Below are 27296 nucleotides of genomic sequence, written 5' to 3' on the forward strand. Positions count from 1 at the left end.
AATTTCTCGCCTGGGCCCTTCAGACCTTTTCGTGTGTCCTAATTTCGTGTTGATCATTAAAACTGGTGTTGAGGGCTAATTTTGTCAAACTTTCCCTGGTGTGCTACTGAGTTTGTGGGGCTGGGGCGGTTGTGCTGGGGATATATTTTCAGCAGGATTCACACGCTCGTGAAAATTGCATTTCTGGGCATGATGCGGCCCCCAAAAAGGAGGCGGGCCTTTGCACTGCCCAATGCTCAGGCCCCAAATATCAATACACCAAAAGTTGATCACCCTGCCCCCCCTATCATACAAACAAAACCAATAATCTTGCAAAACCACTGGAGAGTGACATCATCACACTTGTACAAATAATAATAATAATAATGTGAACAAATATAAAAACATCCTCACCTGGTAGAGACGTGCGTTGACCCGAACCTCCCCGCCTGCTTGTTTCTCTCGACAATTCCTCGTACATCTGACGAGCAACAGTCAAGGACTCACGCTCGCAGTAACCTTATGAAAGTAAACACGGACCAAAGTGTAAGTGTACAGAGTGGGGCATCCCTGCCGCCGATGGTCCCTTCAAGTGGATGACTTTTATGAAACAGTTTCTTTTGAAAATGTCATTTTCAGGCTGTGGACACAGTGCTGTTGTACACTTCAGTGAAGTTGTTGTCCATCTCTTTAGTAGTCCAGGTTGTTAAAGAGCACTCTTACAATGAAAGCTAAAATAATAATTAAAAAAATAAATAAAAAAAACACACACAAATAAATGTTATGTATGTTATGCTATGAAAAAAAACAAGAAAACTGCTGGAGTTCTTGCATGTACTAGTAGGACACTGGCCAAACCATTAGGGACACCTGCACACTCCAATGCAATCCAACACAGAGAGAAGAAAACAAAAACTGCCAGCTCAAAATTCTCCATCAAATGAAATATTTTGAAATAAACAAAACAATTCTCCAAATTGACATCAGTTGATACATGACATCATTTGAGCGAGAATTGGCTGTTGTTAGACTACAAAAGGTCCATTTGTATCGTTACACCTATAACTAATCTAAGGTGTCTTGAAGGTTTTACCACAACACATGCCGATCTAGAGTACAAACACTATGTGCCATGTCCACATTGATAGATCCAGAGTGGACGAGCAGCCTCCATCACTGGATCAATTGAAAGGCTTTTAACCCGCACGCACACGCACACACACAGACACAGCTGAGCGCGCACACAAAAGCAGGGCGATTGATGTCAAGTTGTCTATTAATACACTGGTCTGTGGAGTTGCACCGCAATTCAATTAGGATTTGCTTGTCTTTAATGCCCGCAAAGAGACAAATCCAATCGACAAAGACGGCGGGGCGAGAGAGGCGCACAACGAGCTGGGGGGTGGGGGTGACGGAGATACACAGTCTGGATTGATAGCTCAAGAGCCAATCCCCCCCCAAATAAAATCAAAAGGCCTTCTAAGTAACGAATAAATACAAAAACTACAGTAGTGCCTTGACTTGACCTTGACTCCCCATTAAAATGAACTGAAATGCTATTAATGCCTTCCAGACCCTTTAGCACTGTATTTTACACAAAGCAACTTAATTAAGTAACAATGCAAGTTGTGGTACTCCTAAATTAAGGTGTGACTGTATGTGGGTTGGGGAAACATTTGAAAATACTAGCACAATGACACACACACACGCACACACACACGCACGTAAAGACACACACACACCTGTGCATCAGTGTGTCGTGCATGGCGATGACAGGGCGGCTTACTGTAATCTCATCACCAGCACACCAGTGTGGGAGAGGTCAGCGTGCACACGCACACACATACACACACACACACACACACACACACACATTAGAGAGGTAAAAACGGTGAAAGAGAGTTTAAGTGATTTTTTCTTTTTCTTTGGTTTTTTTTTTGGGGTGGAGGGTTATGTCACCACAAAAAGAGTGTGATGTAAAAAAAAAAAAAAAAGGTAAAACAAATAACGTATTGTCTGTTCAGTACAATATGGCTAAATTGACATTGTGCTCTAATGTTCGATTCAGAATCATCTTTAATAACCGAGTATGTTAAAACACACACGGAATTTGACGGTTAACTTATTTTTACAGTTATAGGGCAAATTAAGTATGTTAAAATGTGTGACGCAGAACTGGCTTTAGCAAACCTCCATCTTTATTTGCTATGCTATGCTAAGCCAGGTGAGGCACACGCTAAAAATACATTTGCAGGTTTTAAGCGAGCGAGACCCAGCCGGATCGCCGCCAAGCCATACAAATACAGTATTTAAAGTATGCATATGTTGTGTTTTACAACAATACTTAACTATATTTATAATTTCATACCGCGCCGTACATTCAAGTAAATGGGAGCAAGCTGAGCCTTTCATTTATCCACACTCTTCTCCTTATTCTCCGCCCCGCTTCTTCATCTTTTTATGGTTTCATAAAAGTGATAAATCACAATAAATGGTATGTGCAGCTTCAAAACTCTATACAGGCTCGCTGTTCAGGGTGTCCATGAATCAAATCGCTCAATGCAAGCAGAGGTGAGTTGCCAACTATCATTTAAAAATTTTTTTTTTTTATGATGGCCCTGTCCAAGTCGAGTTCGGCCGCCTCAGGCGGTGTGCGACGGGCCTTAATTTCCTGCTATGCTATGTTATGTTACGTTACGAGGCATACGCTTGTATGACAGTTAATAATGTTAACGTGTGACTTCAAACAGTGCCGAGACAGCTAATGAACATTTTGACCCCTGAGGAGATTATTTCTATTTCTATTATCTCCTATGTGAAAAATTGAATTGCAGTCGACCTGAGAGGCCTCAATTTACTATTGGACATTGTGAAGGAATACAGTATATGCAGCCATCTTTTAAATCAGTCAAGTGGTAGCCATCAATCATGCTTAAAGGAATATTTCCATTGATTTTTCGAGATGATTGTTGAAGGTCGCAGAAGTAGCACAGTGTGCACTCCTTGTAAGTGCATGTGCATGTGTGTGCCCTATGAATGAGGTCAAAAACTGTGTGTTTGTGTCTATACACAGTATACAGTATATCTCCAGCATTCACGCAAATCTCCTCACATCTGCTTCCATTGTAGCCTCAAACAGCAGTGGTTCGCATGAGACCAAAAATCTTTCTTATAATTCCTGTGTGTGTGTGTGTGTGTTTTTGTTCTTGTGAAACAAAGCGGGCGGGTCAATGGTGCATTGTTGGTGCAAGTGTGTGCACGTTACAGTCTGCGTAGTGTTATTGTTTGGTCTTATTGTGATCGTCGCCGGCCGAGACATTGAGAGATATTGTAAGCAGACCTAAATATGGAAGTGGCGCATCGGTCAGTGGGGAAGAAATGCACATTTTTGCACGTTTCCTGCTTTTGTCACACTAAAAACTTGTTTTTCTTGTTTGTGTAGCTGCGGAATGAATGCAGTGAAATAGGAGAGCGGTAATGATGCAAGATGATGGGCGAGACGAGTTTGAAGTTGGTGGGAAAGACCAGCTAGATGGACCACAGGCTTAAAAATATTAGGAACTATAATTGCGAAAAATGAAGTACACAAAGAAATGTTTTAAAACCAAGCTGCTTCTAACAACTGGAGTTAGCAATATAGATGACTATTTATGTAATTATTTGTGTATTTGTAAATTGGAATCAGGGAAAATACTATAAATATGATAGCACATTATACATAATATTGTATGAATATGAATAAATGAAATGAAAATGATGTATGAAGATGCATATGAAGTACCTTGGGAATTAATCAGCTGTCCAAAATGTGAACTGGAAAGTGGAAAAAGCTTAAATAAATAAATAAATAATACCCCGTGTGTACGATAAATAATAGCCTCCAGATATTACAAGAAAATATACAAAAATGTGAAAATTTAAATTATTGTCCTTGGGGATTAATAAACTTGTCAAAAATGATCCGATGGAAAAGAAATAGAATATAAATAATATAGAAATAAAATCATACAATAATAATAATAATGACATATGAAGAGGAAAGTTAATGTCCTTGATGATTAATAAGCTTGTCCGAAAGGATCAGATGGAATCAGAAAAAAACTTTGTTATAAATATAATTTAAAAAGAAAAAAACTTTTCAACTTTGTTTTTAATGAAAGCTAATAAAAACAGTTAGATGGTGGTGAGCTATGCCTCAACGCTGATAGCTTAAAAAAGAAATACTAATCAGAAATACTAAAATTAAATATAAAAAGGGCATATAGATATTTTTATCGACAACCATATTATTAATGTGTTGCTTATTTTTGTTCTGCAAAATTAGCTATCTTTTTTCCCCCCACTTACTGTTCTTCCTCACTATTTACAATATTTTCTCAAAACGTACAGTATCGATGTATAAAGGAGAGGAAGGAAGAAATACTTTTATACTCTAGTTCTATTCAAGGTTATTTTTAACCTTGTTAAATATTAGTCATCTGTTTTTAATGATGTTATCTTTTGCTATTGGTCGGTTTTACATTACACTGATTTAATGTTTGTTTCGCGATGCCTAATTTCAGCTAAAGATCATGTAGGGAGGATTTAGTGGTGTTAATTCTTTCATCTCATTCAAATCAAAGCCCAGCAGAGCAGTACAGTCGTAAGTAGTACAGAAGCTTCCCAGCGGGATGAAAGGATACTCTGAATGCACTTCTCGTTGCCGTCTGATAGCAACACTTCCTTCACGTCAGCACAAACGGCAACCTGCGAGGAGGAATGAAACAAAAGGACAAGAAGGCCTTAGATGAGGGGAACGTCAGACCACTCGCACAATAATGACGGATCTGCACAACTGAAACCTGCGACGGCCTCCCTGCCATTTACCCCCCCCCCCCCCCGCCTCCCACCCTCTCTTTCTATCTTCAGCCCATTTCTATGTCTGCATTATTTTAATCATTCAATCAAATCAGTCAATACTTTTATCATTGTGGCTAGCGGTGGGGGCTGCTATCTTGCTATCACTCTGTTCAGTAATTGCATTGTGACAGGGGGATGATGGCAAACGCTGAGCCTTTTCATTTGACGCCGGCTGTTTATCGGGCCGAGCCATCACTCCCGTTTGCCGCTGTCACTCTGCACTCGGCTTGCCGGGCCTGCCTGATGCCCTTCACGTAACTTTGCGGCGCAGACTGCGAGAGGCATCGGCGAGAGAGAGGGAAAAAAATGGAAGGGAGGGAAAGCGGCGAGTGGATGGCGTGCGCACGCACGTGTGCGCGTGGGACAGATATAGATAAAGAGGTGTGTGCTTAACTATAACCCCTTTTCACATTCTCTCTCCTCGTTTTGAATTCATCACTCACTTTGTGTCAGGCTGTCAGTTTTTGTGTGCATGCGTGCGCAAGTGTTGCTATGCATGTATACAAAGGCAAGTCAGCGTTATCTGTCACCATATGGCACACAGACAATAAAGAAAAGTCATACATGAAGCATGTAGGGACACACACATGCATGCTTTCACACACTTGGACACAAACACATGTGCACACACACACGTTCACAGCCTGCAGAGGGTGTGTGTGTGTGTGTGTTGGCGTTGTGGGGATACCACAGAGCGACCCGTATGTCCCACCATCTGCTCCAATACAGGAAGTAACCTGCAGGCTGAAGCGGGGCATCCAGCTGAAAGATCAGGAATCCAACCTGGCAACCCAGGAGCAGTGGCTTGCTACCCGCAACCCCATCCACCAGCTTGTCTTACTGTTCGACACCGATTACTTTCCGTTTCGTTAGTTAGTTGGTTGGTGACTTCATTAGTTAGTTAGTTAGTTTGTAAGTTACGACAGAACTGGACAATCGCAAACGAATTACAGTCAGGGACTTACACTCACAACCCTGGCGATTGACCCCCGCGCACATAGCAACTAGCTGCAATGGAAAAACTACGACCCCTGGTGTTCTGATTGAGAAACAACATGTTGAGGCTTCACGTATACTGTACCGTACTGTATTAATTTTTTATTGAACCACAAACAACATGGCATCATTGTCGAGGAAGAAGCGGCACGCCCTGGCGGCCCTAGCTACGTTATAATAACACAAAGAGAGGAATGTGTGTGGATATTTGAGAGGCTGTTGGCAATGATCATCCCATTCATTGACTGAATTCATGAATTTCAACAACAGAGGTATATTGTATGTACTATATCTGCTGGCAGTAGACAGCTGGATCCCGCGTCGTATCCGAAAACCCAATTTTTGTTGCGAAAGCTCATATGATACAAAATGGCCTTTTGGATTGGCGGTTGTATCTGCGACTTTGCGACGCTGTTCACCAGAGTTCAAATTTGGATTCATAGCAAAGCTAAGGGCCGACAGTCAGTCACTCATGAAAACTAGTTAAGATGATCAGTTCAGTAGTTCGACAGTTCTGTCGCGTCGCTTGATGTGCGGTGGGCCTTAGTTAGTTGCAAGATTAGAGATGTCCATCATCAAAAAAGCTAAATAATTGCAGATGGCAGCCAGTCGAGTAAATTGGAGGTTAACCTTGTTTAAGTCAATTGGGGGCAGCGAAGAGTCAGCCCAGTTTAACTAAATGCTATATAACGTTTATTATTCATATTTAGGTAAAAAAAAATAAAAAAAATCTGAGGTCACTGCTCAGTGTTGACACTTGTGCAATTATTTATTTGCAATTTTGGCATCTGTGCGTACAGGTTGTTTCATGTGTTCTGTAAGTGCAAAGACAGCCAGGTGTCACTTGAAATGTACATTACATGGAAATGTGGAAAAATCTCATACAGCAAATTGCTGTTTACCGTGGGGTTATGTTCAAACCCACCTGCAACAGATGAAAACCAATCATAGATTATGTACTTTCTTCTTGCTCTAACCCTCCCACACACTTTGAACACATTCAAACCTATTAAATTACATGTATAGAAAACACTGTCCGCCTTGTAGCGTCCGTGTACATGCATGTGCGTTTAATAGGTCGAGCTTGGTGGGATGCCGTGTGACGTCGGCGAGTCTTCGTGCGAGTATCTGGATGAGAGCTGTGGTCGGCAGCAGCTCCTGTGTGAATGTGGTCACTCTGTTTAACTGTACTCCGGTTATTTAAATGGCTGAAAAGTGCATGGGCGAAAAACTCTTTTGGGGGCTGGGGGGTGGGGGAATAGATTGCTTAAATAAGCGCGGTATAGCGGGGGAACGGCGTGTAGGGGGATGCACACTGTACAGCCATAAAATCGGGATTGGGCAAATGGACAGGCAGTGTAAATCCAGCCCTCAAATGAAAGAGATGGGACAAGAACCAAAAGAGTAATTAACATATTGATCACATGACAGACCCCCTCTGAAAAAGATGTAACTAATGATCACACACACACGCGCGCACACACAAAAACACACGCACGGGTGCCAAGTAAAAAGAGACGGGGTAAAAGAAGGATTCCATCTCCAGCCAGCAATGTCAAAACACGGTGTATTGACTTGACGAGAGATAAAACCCTGCTTTTTTTCCCCACACGCGAGCACACACATACACGCACGCAGCGGATCGATGGGACACTGACGCCTGCTATGTGTAGGGGCCCTTAAGACCCCGGCTAATAAAGCCGATACATGTCAATGTTTGTGGGGAAGCGGTCAAAACCTGGTGGTACATCATACAAGCCAATGGCACCATGCAAAGCAGTGTACAGTATGTTCAATTTGAGCGCTGTTGTTTGATTGACATGAAATGGCTTTCATTCTTCAAACTCGGCTAGGAGGAGAAAACACTCGACCTCGGAGAAATGCACAAATGACGAATGACGTTTTAGAAACAGTATATGTGAGTCCATAAATATTCACACAAGCCATGCACTTTAATTAGACTAAAAATGCAGGTTTTTCATATTATAGAACGCTGCATAATAATAATAATAATAATAATAAAACATAATCCTAATATGAATAACACTATTTAGAATTCGCTTTTCCCAATAAAAAAATAGTGGAGAATGTATTTGCGTTTTTGTAATGTGAACTGCTGTCTCTCTGAGTAAAGTGCTCGTAAGTCAAAGAAAAAAAAAATAATCATCCAAACCGAGGCTCATATCTCTAAAAACTTGTAAATTGGGTCGCTCGTATCTCAAGGCGCCACTGTACTTTGGTGCTTGGGTTTATGACAATAACACAGACTTTGCTTTCCTAGAAAATAGTGAAATAAGGTCTCAAGGGATCCTCCATGGTCCATGTGGCCACGCTGTATTGATCTGTGAGGGACCATTTAATTAGGCATTTCCCCTGCAAATTGTGTGTGCGCGCGTGTCTGTGTGCGTGTGTCCGTGTGTGTCAATGTTTCACTTACCATGAGTCCAGCGAGGCAGGTCATCCCGCCTGCTAACTCACAAACGGCGCCCCTGAGAGGACAGAGTGGGAAAGACATTCACCTTATTGAGACAGTCCTATTTTGGCACTTTGACACACACACACACACACACACACACACACACAGTCCCTTCATTTGTATCACATGTTATTATGATACATTTAAGATCAATGATATTGTCACATTTCTGTCGTGCCAATTATATGCTACTCGTGCACTCACTGTAGTAGTCTCACCATGCTGCACTATTTGCACATCTGTTGTTGACCAATACTGGCCACTCATGTCAGAGTAGCATCTGCTCCATTTGCACACTGATTGAGGAGTATCTGCAACATTTGCACAATCAACCAACATTGTCCCAGATTATCGCACTACTCGTCATTTTAAACCGCATACACTCCTTGAAGTCTCGGCGCCCTTTGCACAATGGTCATTGCACCGGACTATTGCGAGATTAGTCATTCGAACTGCTCTAAGTGCTCGAGGACTCTGCATCTTTTTGCACAATTGTCCCCAAAAAAAATTAAAAATAAATTGTACCGGCATTACCAGATAACTAGCAACCCTTTATTGCTCAGTGACTGTTTTTCTCAATATCTTTGTGTCTCAAAAGTGTTCTGTTGTCGTACTAGAGCGGATCCAACTACCGCAAACAAATTCCTTGTGTGTTTTGTGGACATACTTGGCAAATAAAGATGATTCTGATTCTGATCTTCTTCCTACTTTTATCTGGCCTTCCCCTCCATCTTTGGCCTTGTCCACTTTCATCCCAGGTACCTTCATCCCTCTGTCTTTTTTTCCCCTCTTTCTTTCTGTCTCACTGACCTTCACCACGCTATACGATAATCAATAGCCCTCTTCCCCCCCGCACGGCCCACCACCTGCCTCTTGAATGTTAAAGCAGGAAATCAAAGGGTGACGTTCCTCCTTCAGCGTAAAAAAATCAAAGCGTGCCTCGGGTGATTTTCAGGCCACATTGGTGCGTAAGTGACGACATATGACACAGTGTTTACATCCAGCCAAGTCATCTGAAACGTGGCCATTTAATGAATATAAAGTTGGCCAAAATAATAGAAAACAGCTGGATGGAGCAAATTACTCAGCTATAAAGTAAAAGCAAAAAGATATACTGTATACATTCAGTTAATGGCTCACTGACTGCGTCAATTACTCATGTACAAGGCATTTATTAGTGGCGAATGACATTTTTACAAATGCATTTTTTCAAACAATTTGTAATTTCATATATGATCATGTTTTTCCACAAATTGTAACACTTCATTAAATATCAGTTCATGTTTCAAAACTATGCCAAATAAATAATGTAATGACTTGCTGTGACAATCCCTGATGAGACAAGCCGAAAGTTGTGACGATCACATTTCAATATACATTAATAGAAAAATCAAAAATCCAAAAAATATTATTATATGATATACAGTCTATACCAGGGTCTGGTAAACATTTGTGCTCAATAGCTACATTTGCAATTCTTTATTTACAAAAATATTTGTTGTTATTTACAATATATCAATTAAACAATGATTTAATGAGCAAAATAAATACAAACAAATACATTTTTAAAAAAAATATTTAAGGGCAAAAAACGGGTAAGTTAATGCCACTAATATTACAGGGCGCTTGCTTATGTGAATGCTCGGTGGGCCAGATAAAAGAACGGCGTGGACTGTATGTGGACCCCAGGCCATACCTTGCCCACCATTCATCTATACAGTATGATCTTACAGCATGACAATTATTTTACCAGTAGATTGTGACAATCTAATACATTTTATCGTACAAATGGGTTAAAAATTAAAAAATGTAAGGGACAAACAATTTAAGGGGCGTTAATTGGAGGTGAGACTTTTTCTTTTTATTGTTTTTTTAAGTTGAAGACAGCTACTTCCACAGGCAGCCGTTTATTGACTTACATCTCCAGGTATACCAGTATGAGTCACTTGTGATGCGTTCTTGCTTTGTTTATTATATACCTATTCATACATTCCTTCATAAACTGTATTACAGCTTGATGGTCAACTTACGTGAACATGTGACGGTTCTGCAGGCAGTAATGAGCCATGGCCTCCTCTGATGGCCACACACCTGACAACAAACAAACGCACAGAGCAAAAATGAGCAAAATCAGCTTAATATTGCTTCCAATAAAACTGTTTCTTATGGCATCCAATCAGTGGAAGCCGTTTGGACGCATTGTTTGTTTTCCAGCCTGCTTCTCTGGTGGCTTCCACCTTGCCTTGTCATCCAAGTCTTATTCCTCTGGCCGTCTGTCTGTCTGCCCTAAATCCTTACAACACACTCTCACTCTCATCGCGCGCGCGTGTGTGTGTGTGTGTGACAGGAGGTCCACTGGGTGATAATCACAGCATGCAGGCCTATCTGGCTTATCACCTACCGTCAGCCCTTCTCCTTCTGCTGTGCATGTAACACACACTTGGATGCTCAGCCCAGTCATGTCACTCACTCACACACACACACACACACACACACACACACACACACACACATTGGCAGTGGAAGAAGCAAACATTCATTTGAATAAAACTTCAGCTTTCTGGCTTTGAAGGAGACGCTGCAGCTTTAGCGCCACATGCATCGGCGCGTTCCTGTGTCCATATGTGTGCGTGACGGGGAAGGAGTTGTGTGGGGTGACAACGTGGGGAGGAGGTGGTGGTGGGGGGGCTTAGAAAAGTGAGAGAAGAAGAAGAGGAGAGCAAAAAGCAGCGAGGGAGGGTGTCTGCCGGAGAAGGAGCTGGTCAATATAATAAGCGGCTTACAAACGCTCTCTCTTCAAGTCATGGGGCGGACATCAGCGTGCGTGTGTGCGTGTGTGTGTGTGTCATTCTCACTCCTGCTCACCAAGATTAGCTGGAGCAAGCAGGATTTAATAATGCCTATTGATAAAGTGTCCAAATATGCCTTTTCGTCATAAGGGAAAAAACACACACACATACATCTCGACTTGATGTTGTACACACGCACACACACACACAATAAGAGCCAAAGGAGAAAGTGTGCATCTCGAGAATGTCAAGATATGTATGTACAACTTGAATAAGGTGACATTTTGAATGTTGTTGTCCCTCTTTGGCCTTCGATCATCAGTGTGGCATAGTTGGAAAGTTTGTTGTTGTTGTCACAGTAGTTTGTATACAATACAAATAGAAAAAAAGTCATAAACTCACAACCGTAATGTCACAAGGATGAGAATAAAGTGGAACATTTTTGTTTTTGCTCCCATTTTTCATGAGCTGAACATACTGGGAAGATCGAAGACTATAATAATAATAATAATAATAATAATAATATCAAAATATTAAAAGAATGAAGTTGTAATTTTATGATTAAGTAATATTTACAATGAAAGAGAAGAGTGAAGAATAAAGTCAAAATACAGTTATAAAATATGTTTAGGCGGCACAGTGGACGACTACCTCACAGTTCTGAGGTGTCTGGTTCAAATCCGGCCTCGCCTGTGTGGAGTTTGCATGTTCTCCCCGTGCTTGCGTAGGTTTTCTCCCACATCCCAAAAACATGCACGGTACGTTAATTGAAGACTCTAAATTGCCCGTAGGTGTGAATGTGAGTGCGAATGGTTGTTTGTTTATATGTGCCCTGCGATTGGCTGGCGCCCAGTTCAGGATGGACCCCGCCTCTCACCCAAAGATAGCTGGGGCACATCCGCGACCCAAGTGAGTAAAAACAGTACGGAAAATGGATGGAAATATGTTTAGGAGGAAATGTCGCACTGTGACAAAGTCATAATTTCACAAAAATAAAGCTATAACATTAAAATAATTGCACTTTTAAAAGAAAAAAAGTCATCACGTTATTAGAAAAAGTTTAAATGTAATTTACAAAAGAAAGTTGTGATTTAACGACAGTTAAAGAGAAAGAATAACACCATGCCTTAGTTTACCCTTACCGGAATTTAAGTCATTATATTAGAAGGAAAATGTCACAATATTATTAAATAAAGTAAATTTACAATAATATAATAATATTGACAGACTACTGTTGATATTTTACCACAGAAAGTTTAATTTTATAATAATGTGTTGGATTGATTTCCCTTATGGGATTAGTCATACTTAGAGAGAGATTTAAAAATATCAAAATATTATGCGAATTAAGTTGTAATTTTAGGAAAATAAATTAACATTATGTAAAAAAATATATATATATTTCAAATGTTTTTGTAAGAAAAAGTCAGAAGTAGTCAGAATTTGTTTTTGGAGGCAAAAGTCCTATTATGAAAAAAGTAAGCTGACAAAAATAACTGAATAAAGTTGGTATTTAGGAAAAAATAATAATTTTACAATACCTTTGTAATATTACAGTAGGTGAATAAAGTTTTTATTTTATGAAGATAAAAAAAGATGAAACTAATGTGCTGCCTTGATTTCCTTCATACATTAGTAGAAATAAAAAGTAATAGAGAAATGTATAATTTCACGTAAAATAAAATCATAATATTACAACAATAAACTCATAACTTCTTTCGAAGAGTGAAGAACAAAGTCACAATATGATATTAAAAATGTATGTGAAAAAATTTGCACTGTGAGAAATGCTCATAATTTCACTAGAAGAAATTACAACAAAAAGAGAAAAAGTATCTATTAAGTAGTTAGTTTACGAGAAAAAAGCTGTAATATTACGAGAATAAAAAGAGAAAAAGAAAAAAAAGATTTACAAGGATTAAAATATTTTGAATACAATGAAATGGTAAGGTGTTTATGGTTAATTTATAACCATAAAACATCATTTAAGGGAGAAAACAGTTTTAATATAGCTTGTTCAAAATGTTTACTCTAATGATCATAACGTATAGCTGCTGAAAACCGCTGAGGATTTTGTTACACTTTAGTTTTTTTTAAATGAAATACAACTTTATGACGTATTATCTTGAGTCACATTCCAAACAATCGTTGTTGCTATGGTAAAGTTGTAAAGGTTAAACAGCTTGTACTGGACACTTCACAGTTCATCCTCGACAACAAGTGCATGTCAGCTATTGTCCGAATTCCTCCCACCCTCCCTCCCCGCCTCCTGTTAGCAACCTTGCGGTCCATGAAAGCGACGATGACCTCTGAACCCTGCATTGACTGCCCTGGCCCTCCTCTCCACACTTGTGTCGCCATGACTCCCAGTAGACGCCCGGCGCATGAACGCCAGAGGATGATAAAGAAACTTACGTTCCGAGCCGAGATACAACAGCACAACAATGACACGCAGGCGCACACACTGCAGTAAAACATCACTTTAGTCTATTTTCACAATCATTTAAACATTGCTTTATCGCATGCAAACATCTTCCATCAAAAACTGTGCGCGTGTGAAAGCAGCACTAAATCAAAAAGCTTTGTAAAGCATATGTGAATCTGATGGTTAATCCCGGACTCCAATAACATTAATAGCCCTGGGTGATAGGAAGGTTTGTGTGTCTGTGTGTGTGTTCACCTCCCAGGTAGAGGTGTTCTGCAGGAAATGAGGGGATCAGGAGTTCGAGAGCAGATTACTCTTTCCTGCGGATAATGAAATTATTTCTCACCTTCAATTACGAGATGAGGAAAGCGCGCTTGTGTGTGTGTGTGTGTGTGTGTGTCTCAGTTTAATGTAGTAAGTAATCAGCGGCAGGCAGTAACCTGTCAAGTTATAGTTTAAAAAGCATGTGTGGAATAATGAGGCTGCACGCAGTAAAAAAAAAAAAAAAAAAAAAGGACAAAGTTAATTGAGAAATGACTATAACACCACAACCTCCACAAAGACAAATACACCTTAATTTGGACCACGACCAGATTGTAAATGCCCAGTATTTGTATGACTAGCATGTATTTTCCCATTCCCCCCCCCCCAAAAAAAATCATGCAATTTTCCCTTTGAAATTAATTGAAATGCCATTAACTTGCCCAAAAAGCCACTCCCATTTTTTTTTTTTTTTTTTTTACGCTAAGAAAAATAGCACTGTATTGTATAAAATCATAATAAAACAATAAAAGAGTAGGTAAAAAAAATACACGGGTTTTATAAAGTGCAATTAATTACTGTATGTACTGTAGTATTTGTGTGTTGGGTATGTGCCTTTAAGGGGTGTGGCCTACTGTTGACATCAGTAGCCGGTGAGTCTGCGTGCGAGCGTCTGGGAGCGAGTTGTGGCCTACAGCAGCTCGTTGAGAGTGTTCTCATTTTGGATTTGTGTGTTTGACTGCTAGTCACGGTCAATAAACAAAATAAATAAATCATCTCGTAACTCCAAAAAACCTTAAGACTATGGCACTCATAAGTCAATGCACCACTGTATGACCTGAACGGACTCAGCGCTAGCAACCGCACGTTGTCCGTGAACGCCGGCGTAAAGGCCACGTTGCTAAGCACTCATGCGTCCACGGCTTGCTGACCCACCGCTCACCCTGGGAACTCCACGGGATTTACGGCTTGGCCCGGTCCACAGCTAATCTGACCCTCAGTAGCTGTCGGTAATCACAAGCAAAGGGGATGGAATTACTCGTCCATCCCGCTTGTTGTCTTGTGCTTATCCACAAGAGGTAACCCGGTAACCCAGACATCCTCTCAGGTGAGGGAATCAGCAACTAAGCGAAGGTGATCCAGGTAGAATTTAGGGGAATACTGCCTGAAAATAACTCAGGGGCTCAGCCACTTGAAATCAGCGCGATTTAGGACTCAGGAATTACGCTGCTCTCTAAAATAGTTGTGCTTTGCTACGTTTTCCAATTACAACTTGCTTGGGTTTCTCACGGTGTAATATACTGTACGTATATATTATGAAAAATGTGAATAATCAAATAAAAATGTCTATCAGAGAGAGGGTTCTGTTGAAAATAGTTTGGTTTTTTTTTGGTTTATAAAAGCTTGATTACTTTTTATACTACTGAATATAATGGCTATTATGTTAAAAAATATGCAGCTCAGAAACACAAGGCTAAAAATAAAAATAAACGTGTCACTGGGGATAAAGTTTCAATACAAACCTTATTTGTTTAATTTGAAAAAAAATCAAAAATAATACAAACTTAATAATCGGAGAGACGTACAAATTTGTAAAAACTTATATTTACCAATTTACAGAGGTATTAAGTCAGATTATGAAATACATTGGTACAATATTAAATATTAAAATATGTATTAGATTAACCTTTCATTTTTTATTTATTTAAAACCTCAGAGCGAAAGTCCTTGTTCTCAAATTGGTTAAAAAAACATTTATATTACATTAAGTAATCACTATAGTAAATTACTAGTAAATAATAATTTAAAAAAAGACAAATAAAAAAATAAAGTACAATATTGAATTAAAACATGATCAGTGTTTGTAAATTGGTTAAAACAAAGTATTACAAAATGAAATGATTACATTAAATGGCTATACAATTTTAAAAATACTTTACTAAAAGCGTATTTGAAAATAAATGAAAAATGAATTTCAAGTTACACTCATACTGCTCAGAGAGATGATTTGGTTTGAATAATTTGGAAAATTTCCAAGATAAAGCGGTGCACAGTGGGAGACGGTTTTCTTTAACGGACAGAAACAAGTGGGAGACGGTTTTCTTCAAAGGACAGAAACGAGAGGAAATTGCGGACAAAATGGGATGTACAGCACGGTGACGACTAAAAAGAAGATGATAATGCGAGGAAGAGAAGGAGAAAGCGGAGAGAGGGGGCTTCTTCTTCTTCGAGGAGGCGGCGGCGGCTATTGGATGGCAAAACATAGACAAGGGAGCGTCGCGGGCGAGATGGTGTCAAGATGGGGTTAAGTGTGCCGTGATGTTGCTTTGTGAACACGCACCATGTTGTGTACCCCACCAACACGCATACACACAAGCGTCTCTCTTCGAGCCCGGTGTGTCTTGGGGCCGTGTGGCTCTCTGGCGCTGATCCGACTCCACATTAAGCGAGGCCTCAGATAATTCCTAAGCCTCCTCCATGGCCGATCCAATAAGGGATAAGGCTCTCGGCTGGCCATGATCAACTGACAATCTGTCCTCTCACGCGGCTACTTTAGTCGGAGGCCCGGGATTACCCCGGCCCGCCTCGACCGGGGACACACACTTCACAAGACCACCGCGTGTGTGTTCTGTTATTGTGTGACGACGGATTGCCGAAAAAGAGGTGGGTGCGCAGGTAAAAGTACAGTATTGAGTTTCGTACGGTAGGTTGAGTCAAATCCTACAAGCATTGTAGGCGCTTAATACCAATGTAAATGGAATATTCCAATCTACTGTTTTCTATTTGTGTGAAAAATAACCTGCGCAGGACATTTACAAATTCCAATTACAGTATACCTAATCGGAAGGTGTGGTTTTATCATTTTTCTGTGCATTTTGTTTAAAAAAATCATCCACAGTTAGTAGAAATGATTTGGTTGAATGGAAAACAATGCTGTTGCTGGCAAGTTTGATGGAATGTAGCATGGAGGTATTTTTTTCTGTATAGTTCCTGACTAAATTCCCAATAAAAAATGTTGCAAACGTTTTTCTAATCAATTAAATAGCTTTTACTTAAACAAGAGCATATATAATTGCATGAAAAAAACAAATACAATTACATTAAAAAAATAAAATTAATATTTAAGTTGTTAGGCTATCAATTATATAAAGTTCAATTAATATGTAACAAAATTAAATAACTGCAAATGGCTGGCAACCAGTCCAGGTTGTACACCGGCTCTTGTGCAAAGTCAGCTGGGATAGACTATAGCACACTCGCAACCCTAGTTGGATATGCTGTACGGAAAACGGAGGAATGGATGAAACCAAATAACAATAATAACACAAATAAATGCAAAAAATAACATTAAATTGAAAAGGATAAAACTGAGTAAAATTTTAAAAAAGGACTCGCTCAAACGTTGACCTCCAACTAGGCTTAGCAGCTTCTTTAAGACTGTATGATTGTGCAACATAGCAGAAAACTGCCGAATACGAACTCATCCTTAGCTGTGGTCGCTATTAATCCACTCCAGTCCTGCAGGTGGCAGTAACGTGCATTACAAAGTGGTGCACATAAGCCAAAGAAGTGAAGGTAAGTCCTGGCAGTTGTATTCAGTACATAAAAAAAAAAAAAAAAAAAAAATCACTGACAAACTTGATACTTTTATAGTATCGTCCTTTAACCACGCCACCAGTTCCAGTTTTGCGAAAATCATATGAGTAGCTTTTGCCTTGCCGTTCAGGCAGCTCTCGCCATGCGTGTATGTGCTTCTAATGCCTATTAGGCACGGGATATTATTAATAAAACCAACAATGGGAGCAATTATGAGCCGGTGGCGTGAACAGGCAGCCGAGATAGCCCCGTCGCCTTTCACCAAGAGGAGCAGGCAGCGGGGGCGATAAGCATCGACATTGTGGCCGACAGTCTGCCTGGGAGACGCCGCTGATCCCTTTTTCCATTGGAAAAGGCTCATTTTGACGTCCGCTCGCTGCACACTCTGTGCAGGGCTTCGATAAGCGTGGCCACTTTCTCTCTTTCTCTCTCTCTGAGTAAACAGCATTTTGGATTAGGCAGAGTATAATGAGAGCAAGGGGCTATCTGCCCGCCACGCCTGCATCGTGGCACCCCCAAACCTCAACCCCCCCCCGCCCGCCGCCCCCTTCTCCGAGGGGGCCGGCACCAATCTTTACTCTGCTATTTATCCCTTTCCGCTGATAGCTTACTTATCGGCAGCAAAATGCCAGCTCGCCGGTCTGACTGTCCCTGCAGCGGCTGTCTTGCTTGCCACACACCTGTCTGCCCATCTGTCAAGAAAGCAGCAAGACGAAAGAAGAAAATAAGTGCGCCTTCCTTTTATCTACCGCTAGCTCGTCGTCACGTTTGTCTGGCTCACACGCGCTTTATTTGCTTCTTACATGGTGCTTCTCCTTCCTGCAGCAAAAGTCTCATTGTATTGTCTTTTTCCTGTTTTTCACCTGAATGCTTTTTTTTTATAGGTATCAGCATTATGGACAACTATTTGATGCATTTAAGAAAGTTATGTGTTGTCGGTAAGGTTGTAACAGTACATCTTTTAGTATTTGGATTTTTCAGTTCAGAACTTGGACAGAATTCCCACACGAAACATACAGGAATACCTCAATAAAGTAGAATGTCATGGAAAAGTTACTTTATTTCAGAGGTTAAATTAAATCTTTTCAAGAAGTGAAACTCATATAGAGTCACAACATACAAAGTGACACTTTTTTTTAAATCATTTTGATGATTTTATCTTACAGCTAATAAAAAAAAAAATTCACCGTCTCAAAAACTTCAAATAATACATAAAACAATCAACATTACGGTAGGAATCGGCCTTCTGAAAAGTATTTTGTGTTTAATGAATTTATATGATACATTAGTTTCACTTTTCAACTGAACTACTGTACATAAAATAAATGGACTTTTCTATGATAATCTGATTTATTTTGATGCACTTGTATAAGATAAGGGACAGGAATTGACACTATTAATGTTGCACATGACTAAAAATAAATATCCAAATTGTTAAACAATAATATGATATACAATTGTATTCTATATCAAATTTGGCAGCAGAGACATTTGGCGATATTTAACCCTAATCCTAAAAAAAAAAATTTTTTCTTTAAAAGATTACTTCGGGACAATGGTGAACAATAAAACTGAGATTTTGTAACACAGTAACACAGAGAAAGTGTAAATAAATAAATAAATAAAATAATATCCTGAATCTGCACAGTTCTCCGAGATGGAGGAGGTGTGCAAGTATGAAGGTGTACAATTTGGCGATCCTTTTGCCCTTAGCAGATGCCTGAGTGCCATTCTAGTCCTTTTATTTAATTTATTTGTTTTTCCAAAGCTGTTTGCAGTAGCGCTAACACTTTGAGTACCTTCCAAATAGGGGCTCATCATTGCGTTCGCCTCACTTTGTCTGGTGTACTTCCACGATGAGAGGAAAGACGAGCGAGTCTTACTGAAGTGTGGACCAGAGAGCAAAAGATGGTGCTGACATGCAGGAGAAATACACACGAGGCTAATAGACATATCAGCGCTCTGCTTTGGCGGGCGGACGACAGCCTCGCTCGCTGTTTGGCGTACGAAGAGCGGTGACAAGCAGAGATTAAATTGCACGCACTCGCATTATGCCGACGCTTATGTCGACGCCCTCCTTGGAGAAGGAAGGCGAGCCTGCCAAACGAATGGATGTCACCTGCACTCGGCTCTCTTGGAGGTCTCTAGAAAGTTAGAACAATTAGAAGATTGAACAGAAGGGACTGGAGCGTCAGGAAATAGCCAAAAGCTTCTGAATGGATGTGGGGGGTCGGGGGGTTCACTGCCCCACTTGGCTCCAATGCAAGCGGACTATACTCTTTACCCGCTGGACACTGCAATAGAAGTCAACAACAGTGACCCACCAGCAACAGGTGACCATTTGCACTAAAGAGATCTTTTTTTATATATTGTTCACCCCTCCCACATGCTTTCAACACATTTAAAAGAAATACAAATAAAAAAAATTTTTTAAACACACTGTAAACACACAGCCTGGTGGGATGGCGTGTGATGTCGGCGAGTTTGCGTCCGAGTGCCTAGATGTGAGCTGCGGCTGAATTTATAATTCCATCCACCTTGTCCAAGGCCCCAGTTCCATCTGAAGAATAGCACGATGCTCCTCTCACCATGTTCTTTTAAAGATGTTGGGTTTACACCAAACATAACTTCTGGAATTATGGTCCAAAAGTTGACCCTTGGTTTCATCAGACCATTTTCCCACGTTTTTGGGAGAGTTTCATTAAGATTAGATTAAGATTAGATTTCTTGTTCAATTGAGTTGTACAGGTTACAGACCACATTCATTAAAATAATTTAGATGTTGAAGAATGTTAAAAGAAAAAGGAAAGTTTTGAAATGAAATACCTTGTTCTCATTTTTTTTTTTTTGTACATCATAAAAACCAGACATTTGAACAGGGGTGTGTAGACTTTATATACACTGTTTATATTGTGGCCCCGATTTAATTTATATTTGTCCTCCATGTCATGTTTGGGGCTTCTTACGTTGTTGTGTTAAAAGTTATCATATTTGATGCATATATCTAATATTGCAGCTATGACTGGGACAAGGGAGGCAGTGTTTTCATTTGCAGATGTCAGGAGGGAAATGAGGCCTGGGGGCTCTCGGATCTGCATCCTCCCTCTTTAGCCAAGCGGCACAACTCCCATCTTGGCACGTGTGTGTGCGTGCGTGCGTGCGTGTGTGTGTGTTCTATTCACATTCATGTAAGAAGGAGTTGCAAGGGGGGGGTCTGCCTCAAGGCTGCCAGTGCACTGGGGCTTCACCGGAGAGGCAGAGGAGGGGAAAGGGGGGCGGGGGGCACACATCCCTGAGCGCTTCCGAGCTTTATCGGAGTTGAAATGATTTTTAGCACTCCGTTTTAGAGCGGAAACCTCGCAGCGATGTCACCCTACACGCTTGTCACCTTCCTCTGCCTTAATCCTCCTCTTCTTCCCTTCACCTTATCCCTGCCTCCTTTCATTTTCACTTGCACCCTTCTTATAGGACGCTTAATGTAGCCTTTGTTATGACAGTCTCAGAGAACAGTTGTATTCGTAACGATATGACAACACTGGCAGAAAGGTACATACATTCATTTGTACATACAATAAAATAGTTATTGGATCTAATTTGTGGTCAAATAAAAGGCAAACTGACATTACTAGTATAACCTAATTTTTTTTAACCCCTTTTACTGCATGTATTGCTGTATAAACATGCCGAATCATAAACAAAAGATGGTCGATGGGACAGGTTGTGGTTGTTTACGCCCATATATATTTCCATTATTTTGGAACATGCAGCTTTTTATTAGATTTTGTACAAAGTGTAGCAAATGCTGAGGAGTGCAGCTAACTGGGTGTCCCCCCGACAAAATTGGCATCGTTTCATAGTCTAATACAGACAATTTTCATTCAAATGAGCTCATATTTTAACAAGACACAATAAAACTACAAATTCAATATTTTTTTTAGGGTGAAGTGAGTATACAAGCTACGGGTTGAACGACGAAAGACTTTTTGTAGTCGACGCCAATGTGACGAAGCGAGATTCGAAGTCGATTAATCGATGACGTCATTAATAGTTTTTTCGGGACATTTCACGTGAAGACATTCCGACGGAGAGGCACACAAACAAATAAAAACAAATAATTAAAAACAATAGCTTTTTCAGGACATTTCACGTAAAGGCATTTCGATGGACAGGCATACAAACAAATAATTAAAAACTTACCATTACGCTGGCCAGTCTCATTTTGTTTTCCATAGCTTGGCAGAAAATAAATTTAAAAATATGTGTTTGAGGATATACTTGCAAATTTTTCAAGTGACCATGCTTACCGGTCTCATTTTTGGTAAAATATTTCCACAGGCTTGTAGCACACGCCAGCTGTATACACAGATGTCAGTATTATAAAAGCAACAAGTGTGATGTTGTTGGTGAGTATTGTATTGTATCATACAACTTCTATGATGAATAAAGTTCTTGTCATCACACAGTTGCACATTATTGAACATAACTTTCTGGTGACAAAGATGGGAGCTTAATTTCATGCCGCTTGCTGCCCTCATTCCACGACTGCACTCCCATAGCCCCGCTGCTGCTTACAGTGTGTGAATATTTTAAGACGAGTTGTTAGCAGAATAGCTGAGGCCAGTGAAGCTAACCGCTATTCTCATCCACCACCAGCTTATTTTCGTACTCTCTGTCCCCGCACATTGTATGACAACTACGTCGCCTTGTTGGCTGGATATTTCGCTGCTCCACAGAACGTTATAGTCTGGCGATGGCAGCAGACAGATGAGGAGAAATGTTCTCTGTAAATTGGTCAATTGGAAGATGAGATGCCAAAAAAAACAACAACATGCTACAAAGGAATTTAGAAAGGACACAATGTGAAACTGTCCTTGTGCATCATAAATACCTTTTTAAAGAACAAGGCACTGTTTCATTGGCTGAGATGATGATGATGTCAGCCAATGTCATACAAGTTGGTATGTGGTCACGCGCTACTGTGAAACCCGCCTAAATCTACACGAACCACTGATATTAAGTGGAGTTCCATTGCATTATCCTAGCAGGAGGCAGGACGTGCACCATGGTGAGGAAAGTCTACTAGCTCTCACCAACCATACGTCCGCCGCAATCTGAGCCATTAGCACACTGGGTGGATGGCGGAGATGCTACCTTTGTTACTTCCCCTCCTCTTGTTACCCAGGCCCAAGCAAACCCTCAAGAGCCCCACCGGATCCACCTTGGCTGTCATGCAGGGAAATAAATGGTGTTACAAGGAAAGCTTTCTAGCTGAACTTAACTGCATTACAAGAACAAGTCAGACACCCTGCAAGGGGATATAGAGGGGAGCGAGGAGAGGGAAAGAATGGAAGGGCAGGGCTAAACTGAATGGTCTGCTGAGAAGTTCGAATAAAAGAAAAAGGCCTGGAGAAAGAGCACCCACGGAAGTCAACGAAGGTCCACCCTCGAGGTGGCGAAAGGTTATCTTTTGTTTCGCAGTGGGGGCAGCTCTGCTAAAGAAACCTCCTAGGTCACCTGACCAGGACTTAGTGCAAGTCTGTCGTAGTCAGTCCAGTATTTTGATTATAATGTAATTGGTTATTTTAGTTATTTAGTAAAAACTGTTACCTGGATCATAACTGACCTTTTCCCGCCAAGTACCTGGCCATGCAGTTGACATTTTAGAGCATCTTAGGCCTGCCGCACATCGAGCGACGCGGACGAAAGCGATTGAACTGTCGCACAGTGTGCAGGGTTCTCCCACTTGTTTCCATGAAGTAGCGACCATCTTTTGAATGGCCTGGTGAACGGCGTCTAAACATTGTGCAGATGTCAGGGGCCGTATACATATATATATATATATATATATATTTCATTTTTAAACAATAATGCTCAACTATCTGTGGCTAGAAAGCAAAGTATGGAGAGCCTGTTGCCGAAATACAGGCGTACAGTCACTGAACAGGCTAATTGATGCTTGCTGACAGCCTCTCAAAATATCTGCGCTCTTTCCTATATTGTCACCGGTTTGCTGTCTTTCTGGCAACTTGGCCAATGGTGATAAGAGGGGTAGGGGTTGGAGGAGTAGTATACGAGTTGGATTTTTTTTTCTTGGGCGATGACAACCGTTCATTTTTACAGTAAAGATTTTACTGATCGACCACCACTTCGTTTGATCGTCAAAGCAGACACAACAGTATATTGTCTGCCTTTTCACTGTTGCAGGAGTGCGTTTGGTGAATTCACTGACGCTGACGGTGAGGATTCAAGGCTGCTCGTCAGCTAGCGTCAGCGGGTGCCTGTTCAGATGGGCATGCATACCACTTGCTCTTTTGTTATATTGGAGGATAGACTTGCATATTTTGCAAGTGACCATGCTACCGGTCTCATTAGTAGTAACATATTGCAACACGCTTGGGGGGTTAGCTGTGCTACCTCACCACCCTTTGATTTCAGCGAGGTGCCCATGTAGTTGCCAAAACACGTGATTGCTGATTAATCGTCATTGGGCAGTGGTAAAGTCAACACGTCAACTAGTCAGTTCAGCCCCTAGTGGTGATCGGGGTGGTATTAGATGTGGTAGTAGTAGTAGTTGTGGTAATGTAGGAGGAGTATTGGTGGTGATGGTATTTTTTTTTTTAATTTACAGGATAAATAATTATATAAACAAAATCTCTCAACCTGCTTTTTTTTTTCACATAATGTTAAGGCACTCTCCCATTCAATTGCGGTGAGAACGCGCACACATCAAAAGCCTCTCTCTGGGTGATCTTGTTATTGTCGACCAAACAACGGCGGACAGACTCTCCATACAATGGCACATAGGAAGTAGGACGTGCTCGGGTAGCCTAAGGACGCACACATTCTCACACCGGCCTCCATTCGGGTCCTCCGCATCTCGGCGGGACCCCCGTTATCCATAAAGCCCACAGGCAGATCACTGGCTCCCCAGGGCGGGCCGTGGCTGTGATGAGTCTATTCAATGATTGTTTGAGCACAGCTAGCATGTAGTGTGGCTAAGCACAGCCCATTTCCTCATTGCCCCCATGCCTCTTTTCATTCGCCCAGGTAGGGAGGGTCTTCACTGAGGACATGGAGGTTGGACTTCTTCCAGATACGTCATTGTGGAAAATGTTTCAAGACAAGACTTTTAGACAATGAGTTTTTACTTTAGACTGTTGAGGCAAAAATAGGAAGAAAAATTACTGCTCTAGACCTCATGTAGCAAAATAAACCTGATGCTGGTGAAGAAAAATATACGTACAGTATATTCCTGCTTCAGTCCAACAGTAAGCATTCCCTGCCTGTGTACTGTCTTAAAGTGAATTCTCCTTTGTTGAATGGACACAGGCACATGAAAGTGGCAAAAGTTCAAGCAATTGTGTATTTTTTTTTACATTTTTAAATGTACATATAGATAATTTTTAGGAAACTCCGTTTTTTTTCTTTTCTAAGTACTGTACATGTTTGAAGATAATTGGAACATGCAAAGACTGACAACTATGTAGTACTGAATTGCGGGGATAATGTGTTAAAATGTTCTTCACCATTTCAGTCTTCCTGATTTCGTGGAGCGTGGCTGAAACAGCGCCATACGATGCACTTCAGAGTGTGGCATACGTCGCCCCTATCCCACTCTACAGGAACTTTTGCTTTCATTCGCATCAGCAGTTATCTGGCACAGCTGCACTGCGCAGTTAGATAGCTAGCTACGGGTACACCCCAAAAATAATTTTTGCCCTTCTGATAGTCAGATGGTATTTCTGCTTTAGGGTACCCCGTGAGTGTGCGCACGTCACGCAGAAAAAGACAGACGTTGACAGCCAGCGTGTGGACCGGGGCTTCGAGGTAGTGTGGCTGCTTTAGAGCGCCTCATTGTCGCAGTGTGGAAAAGCCCCACGACGACCCGCTGAGATATATTCCAGCCAACGGAGGCTTTAAGTGAGTAAATGTTCGCAGCTCAAACATGTAGGCTTAAAAAGGATGCTAAAGGCGTCCATTTTTCATGGCCGTAGAACTGAGGTTTAATTGACAGTTGAGTGGGGTGTGCTTTCCGTGCATTTAGTGGACACGCCCACAATGTGAGTGAAAAACAGCTTGATTTTTTATAATTTTGAAGACTTATAATTGGTATGATTTTTATAATCCTTCAACACTCTTTTCTGTGGTGTGTCAAATTTAGAAGACATTTATTTTCACTTTACAGTCACTTTAAATTGAGAAATTCCAATTATTTGGAGATTTTTCAAATTTATAAAATTAGGAAAAAAGCAAATATTTATATTGTATAATAATTTAAAATATAATTACATAATTATAAATAAACAAAATAATTAAGTGTCCTTGGGTCACTTAAGAGGTGTGCTATAGGTACAAGTTAATTAATAATAAAAATTACATTCTAATTATTAAAATCTTTTTATTATGTATTTTTGTTTTTATATACATGACTAAACATGTCCCCGCCATATGCTCAAATTTACATATGTTGAAAAAAAAATTCCAAAAATAACTGTGTATATATTTACATCATCAGACAATAAAACTGAGAATACAGCAGCAGTGAATGACTACATTATACTTATACTACATTATACTATATCTGCAGATGAGTGTAGACAGCAGCAGGAATACTCAGCAGAAAATTATTACTGAAAGTAATAATGTTGTCATTCCTCTATTTCTTTGAGTTGCTGTGGTAGGTAGGGACAGCAGACATAAGCAAACAATAGACAACTGTCAGGGCCTTGAGATGAGTGGGAAGGGGGCGCGCACACACACACACACCCACACCCACACACCCACACACACGGCACGGGTCAGTAATTGAGTGGGAGGAATACTGGCTCTCCCTTTCTGTTTGCCTGCTCCTCCCCCCCCCATCGCTGGTTTGTTGGCTTTCCCTCCCACTTACACTCATCATCCTGCAAAACAAGACCAATTTGTTGCCACCAGTTACCAGCAGCAGCCAAGACAAAGTCAGCTGTCAGTCAGAGCGGCCGGGGCGTGTGATTGGTCTGGGCACCAGTTGGAAAGAACAGCATTTTTTGGCATTTCTACTACAGGAGTGGGACAAAATATCGATACAGTGTGGATTAAGCAGCATCAAATATTGATATTGATTCCGTCTGAAAAAAAACAAAACAAAAAGTATGTGCATCAATAATATCCCATGCGTTTTAACATTCTTTTTATTGGACATTAATAATATCCAAACAAAAAAACATTTACTATTGTATACTTAACACATGTAACTCCAAATAAAAAAAAAATCCATGCAAAAAAAAAAACATGCATCTTAAAATTTTGTCTAAATCTAAAAAAAAAAAAAAAAAAAAATGACGAAAATATATGACATGTAATCTCTAATTTCTCTTAATGGTTTCATTGCTTCAGTCTAAGGAAAATTTTAATTGGACATCAACTGATATTTGATTTCTTAAATTTTTGATTATACATATACAATAAACGTCCCTTCCTTGCAGGGGACAGACATATCTGAGATAGGTGCACGATGAGCCTCAATGTAGCAGGGAAACACTATAGTTGTAGATGGGTTACATCGAAAATACTGATTATTACTAAATTGCTGTATGCTCACTTTATCGTTGATAGGATATCATGAGTTACTATGTAATTGCCTACCTTAATTTATACGTACTGGATTGTCAAACGTAGCTAAGGGTACCAAAATACTATACAACACCACTTTTTAGCACACCCCCATCGGGGTGTCAACCATAAGGGTACCTAAAGCAGCAAGGTTTAAGAGAGTTTTAGGTCCTAAATTGCAGGAAAACGTGCACAAATTCTACAAAAAAGTACCTTCAATTTAAAAAAAAAAAAAAAAAAAAAAAAAAGCAATAAAAGATATACAGAATGAAACTGTATTGGA

At 40.4% G+C, this 27296-nt stretch overlaps 1 protein-coding gene across 8 annotated transcripts in view; it reads right to left on the reverse strand.

Annotated features, from left to right (window-relative positions):
- Positions 1-27296, reverse strand: part of camkmt (calmodulin-lysine N-methyltransferase) — a 126250-nt gene that overhangs the window by 24904 nt on the left and 74050 nt on the right. For all 8 annotated transcript variants that reach the window (XM_061790970.1, XM_061790971.1, XM_061790972.1 and 5 more), the window contains 4 exons: positions 10381-10441; positions 8312-8363; positions 4662-4725; positions 394-460 (listed from right to left, as the gene is read on the reverse strand). In XM_061790970.1, coding sequence (XP_061646954.1) covers positions 394-460; positions 4662-4725; positions 8312-8363; positions 10381-10441 — 244 coding nt within the window. The remainder of the gene's footprint in view (positions 1-393; positions 461-4661; positions 4726-8311; positions 8364-10380; positions 10442-27296) is intronic.

Source organism: Phyllopteryx taeniolatus, chromosome 11 (genome assembly GCF_024500385.1).
Source record: "Phyllopteryx taeniolatus isolate TA_2022b chromosome 11, UOR_Ptae_1.2, whole genome shotgun sequence".
Classification (NCBI taxonomy): Eukaryota; Metazoa; Chordata; class Actinopteri; order Syngnathiformes; family Syngnathidae; genus Phyllopteryx; species Phyllopteryx taeniolatus.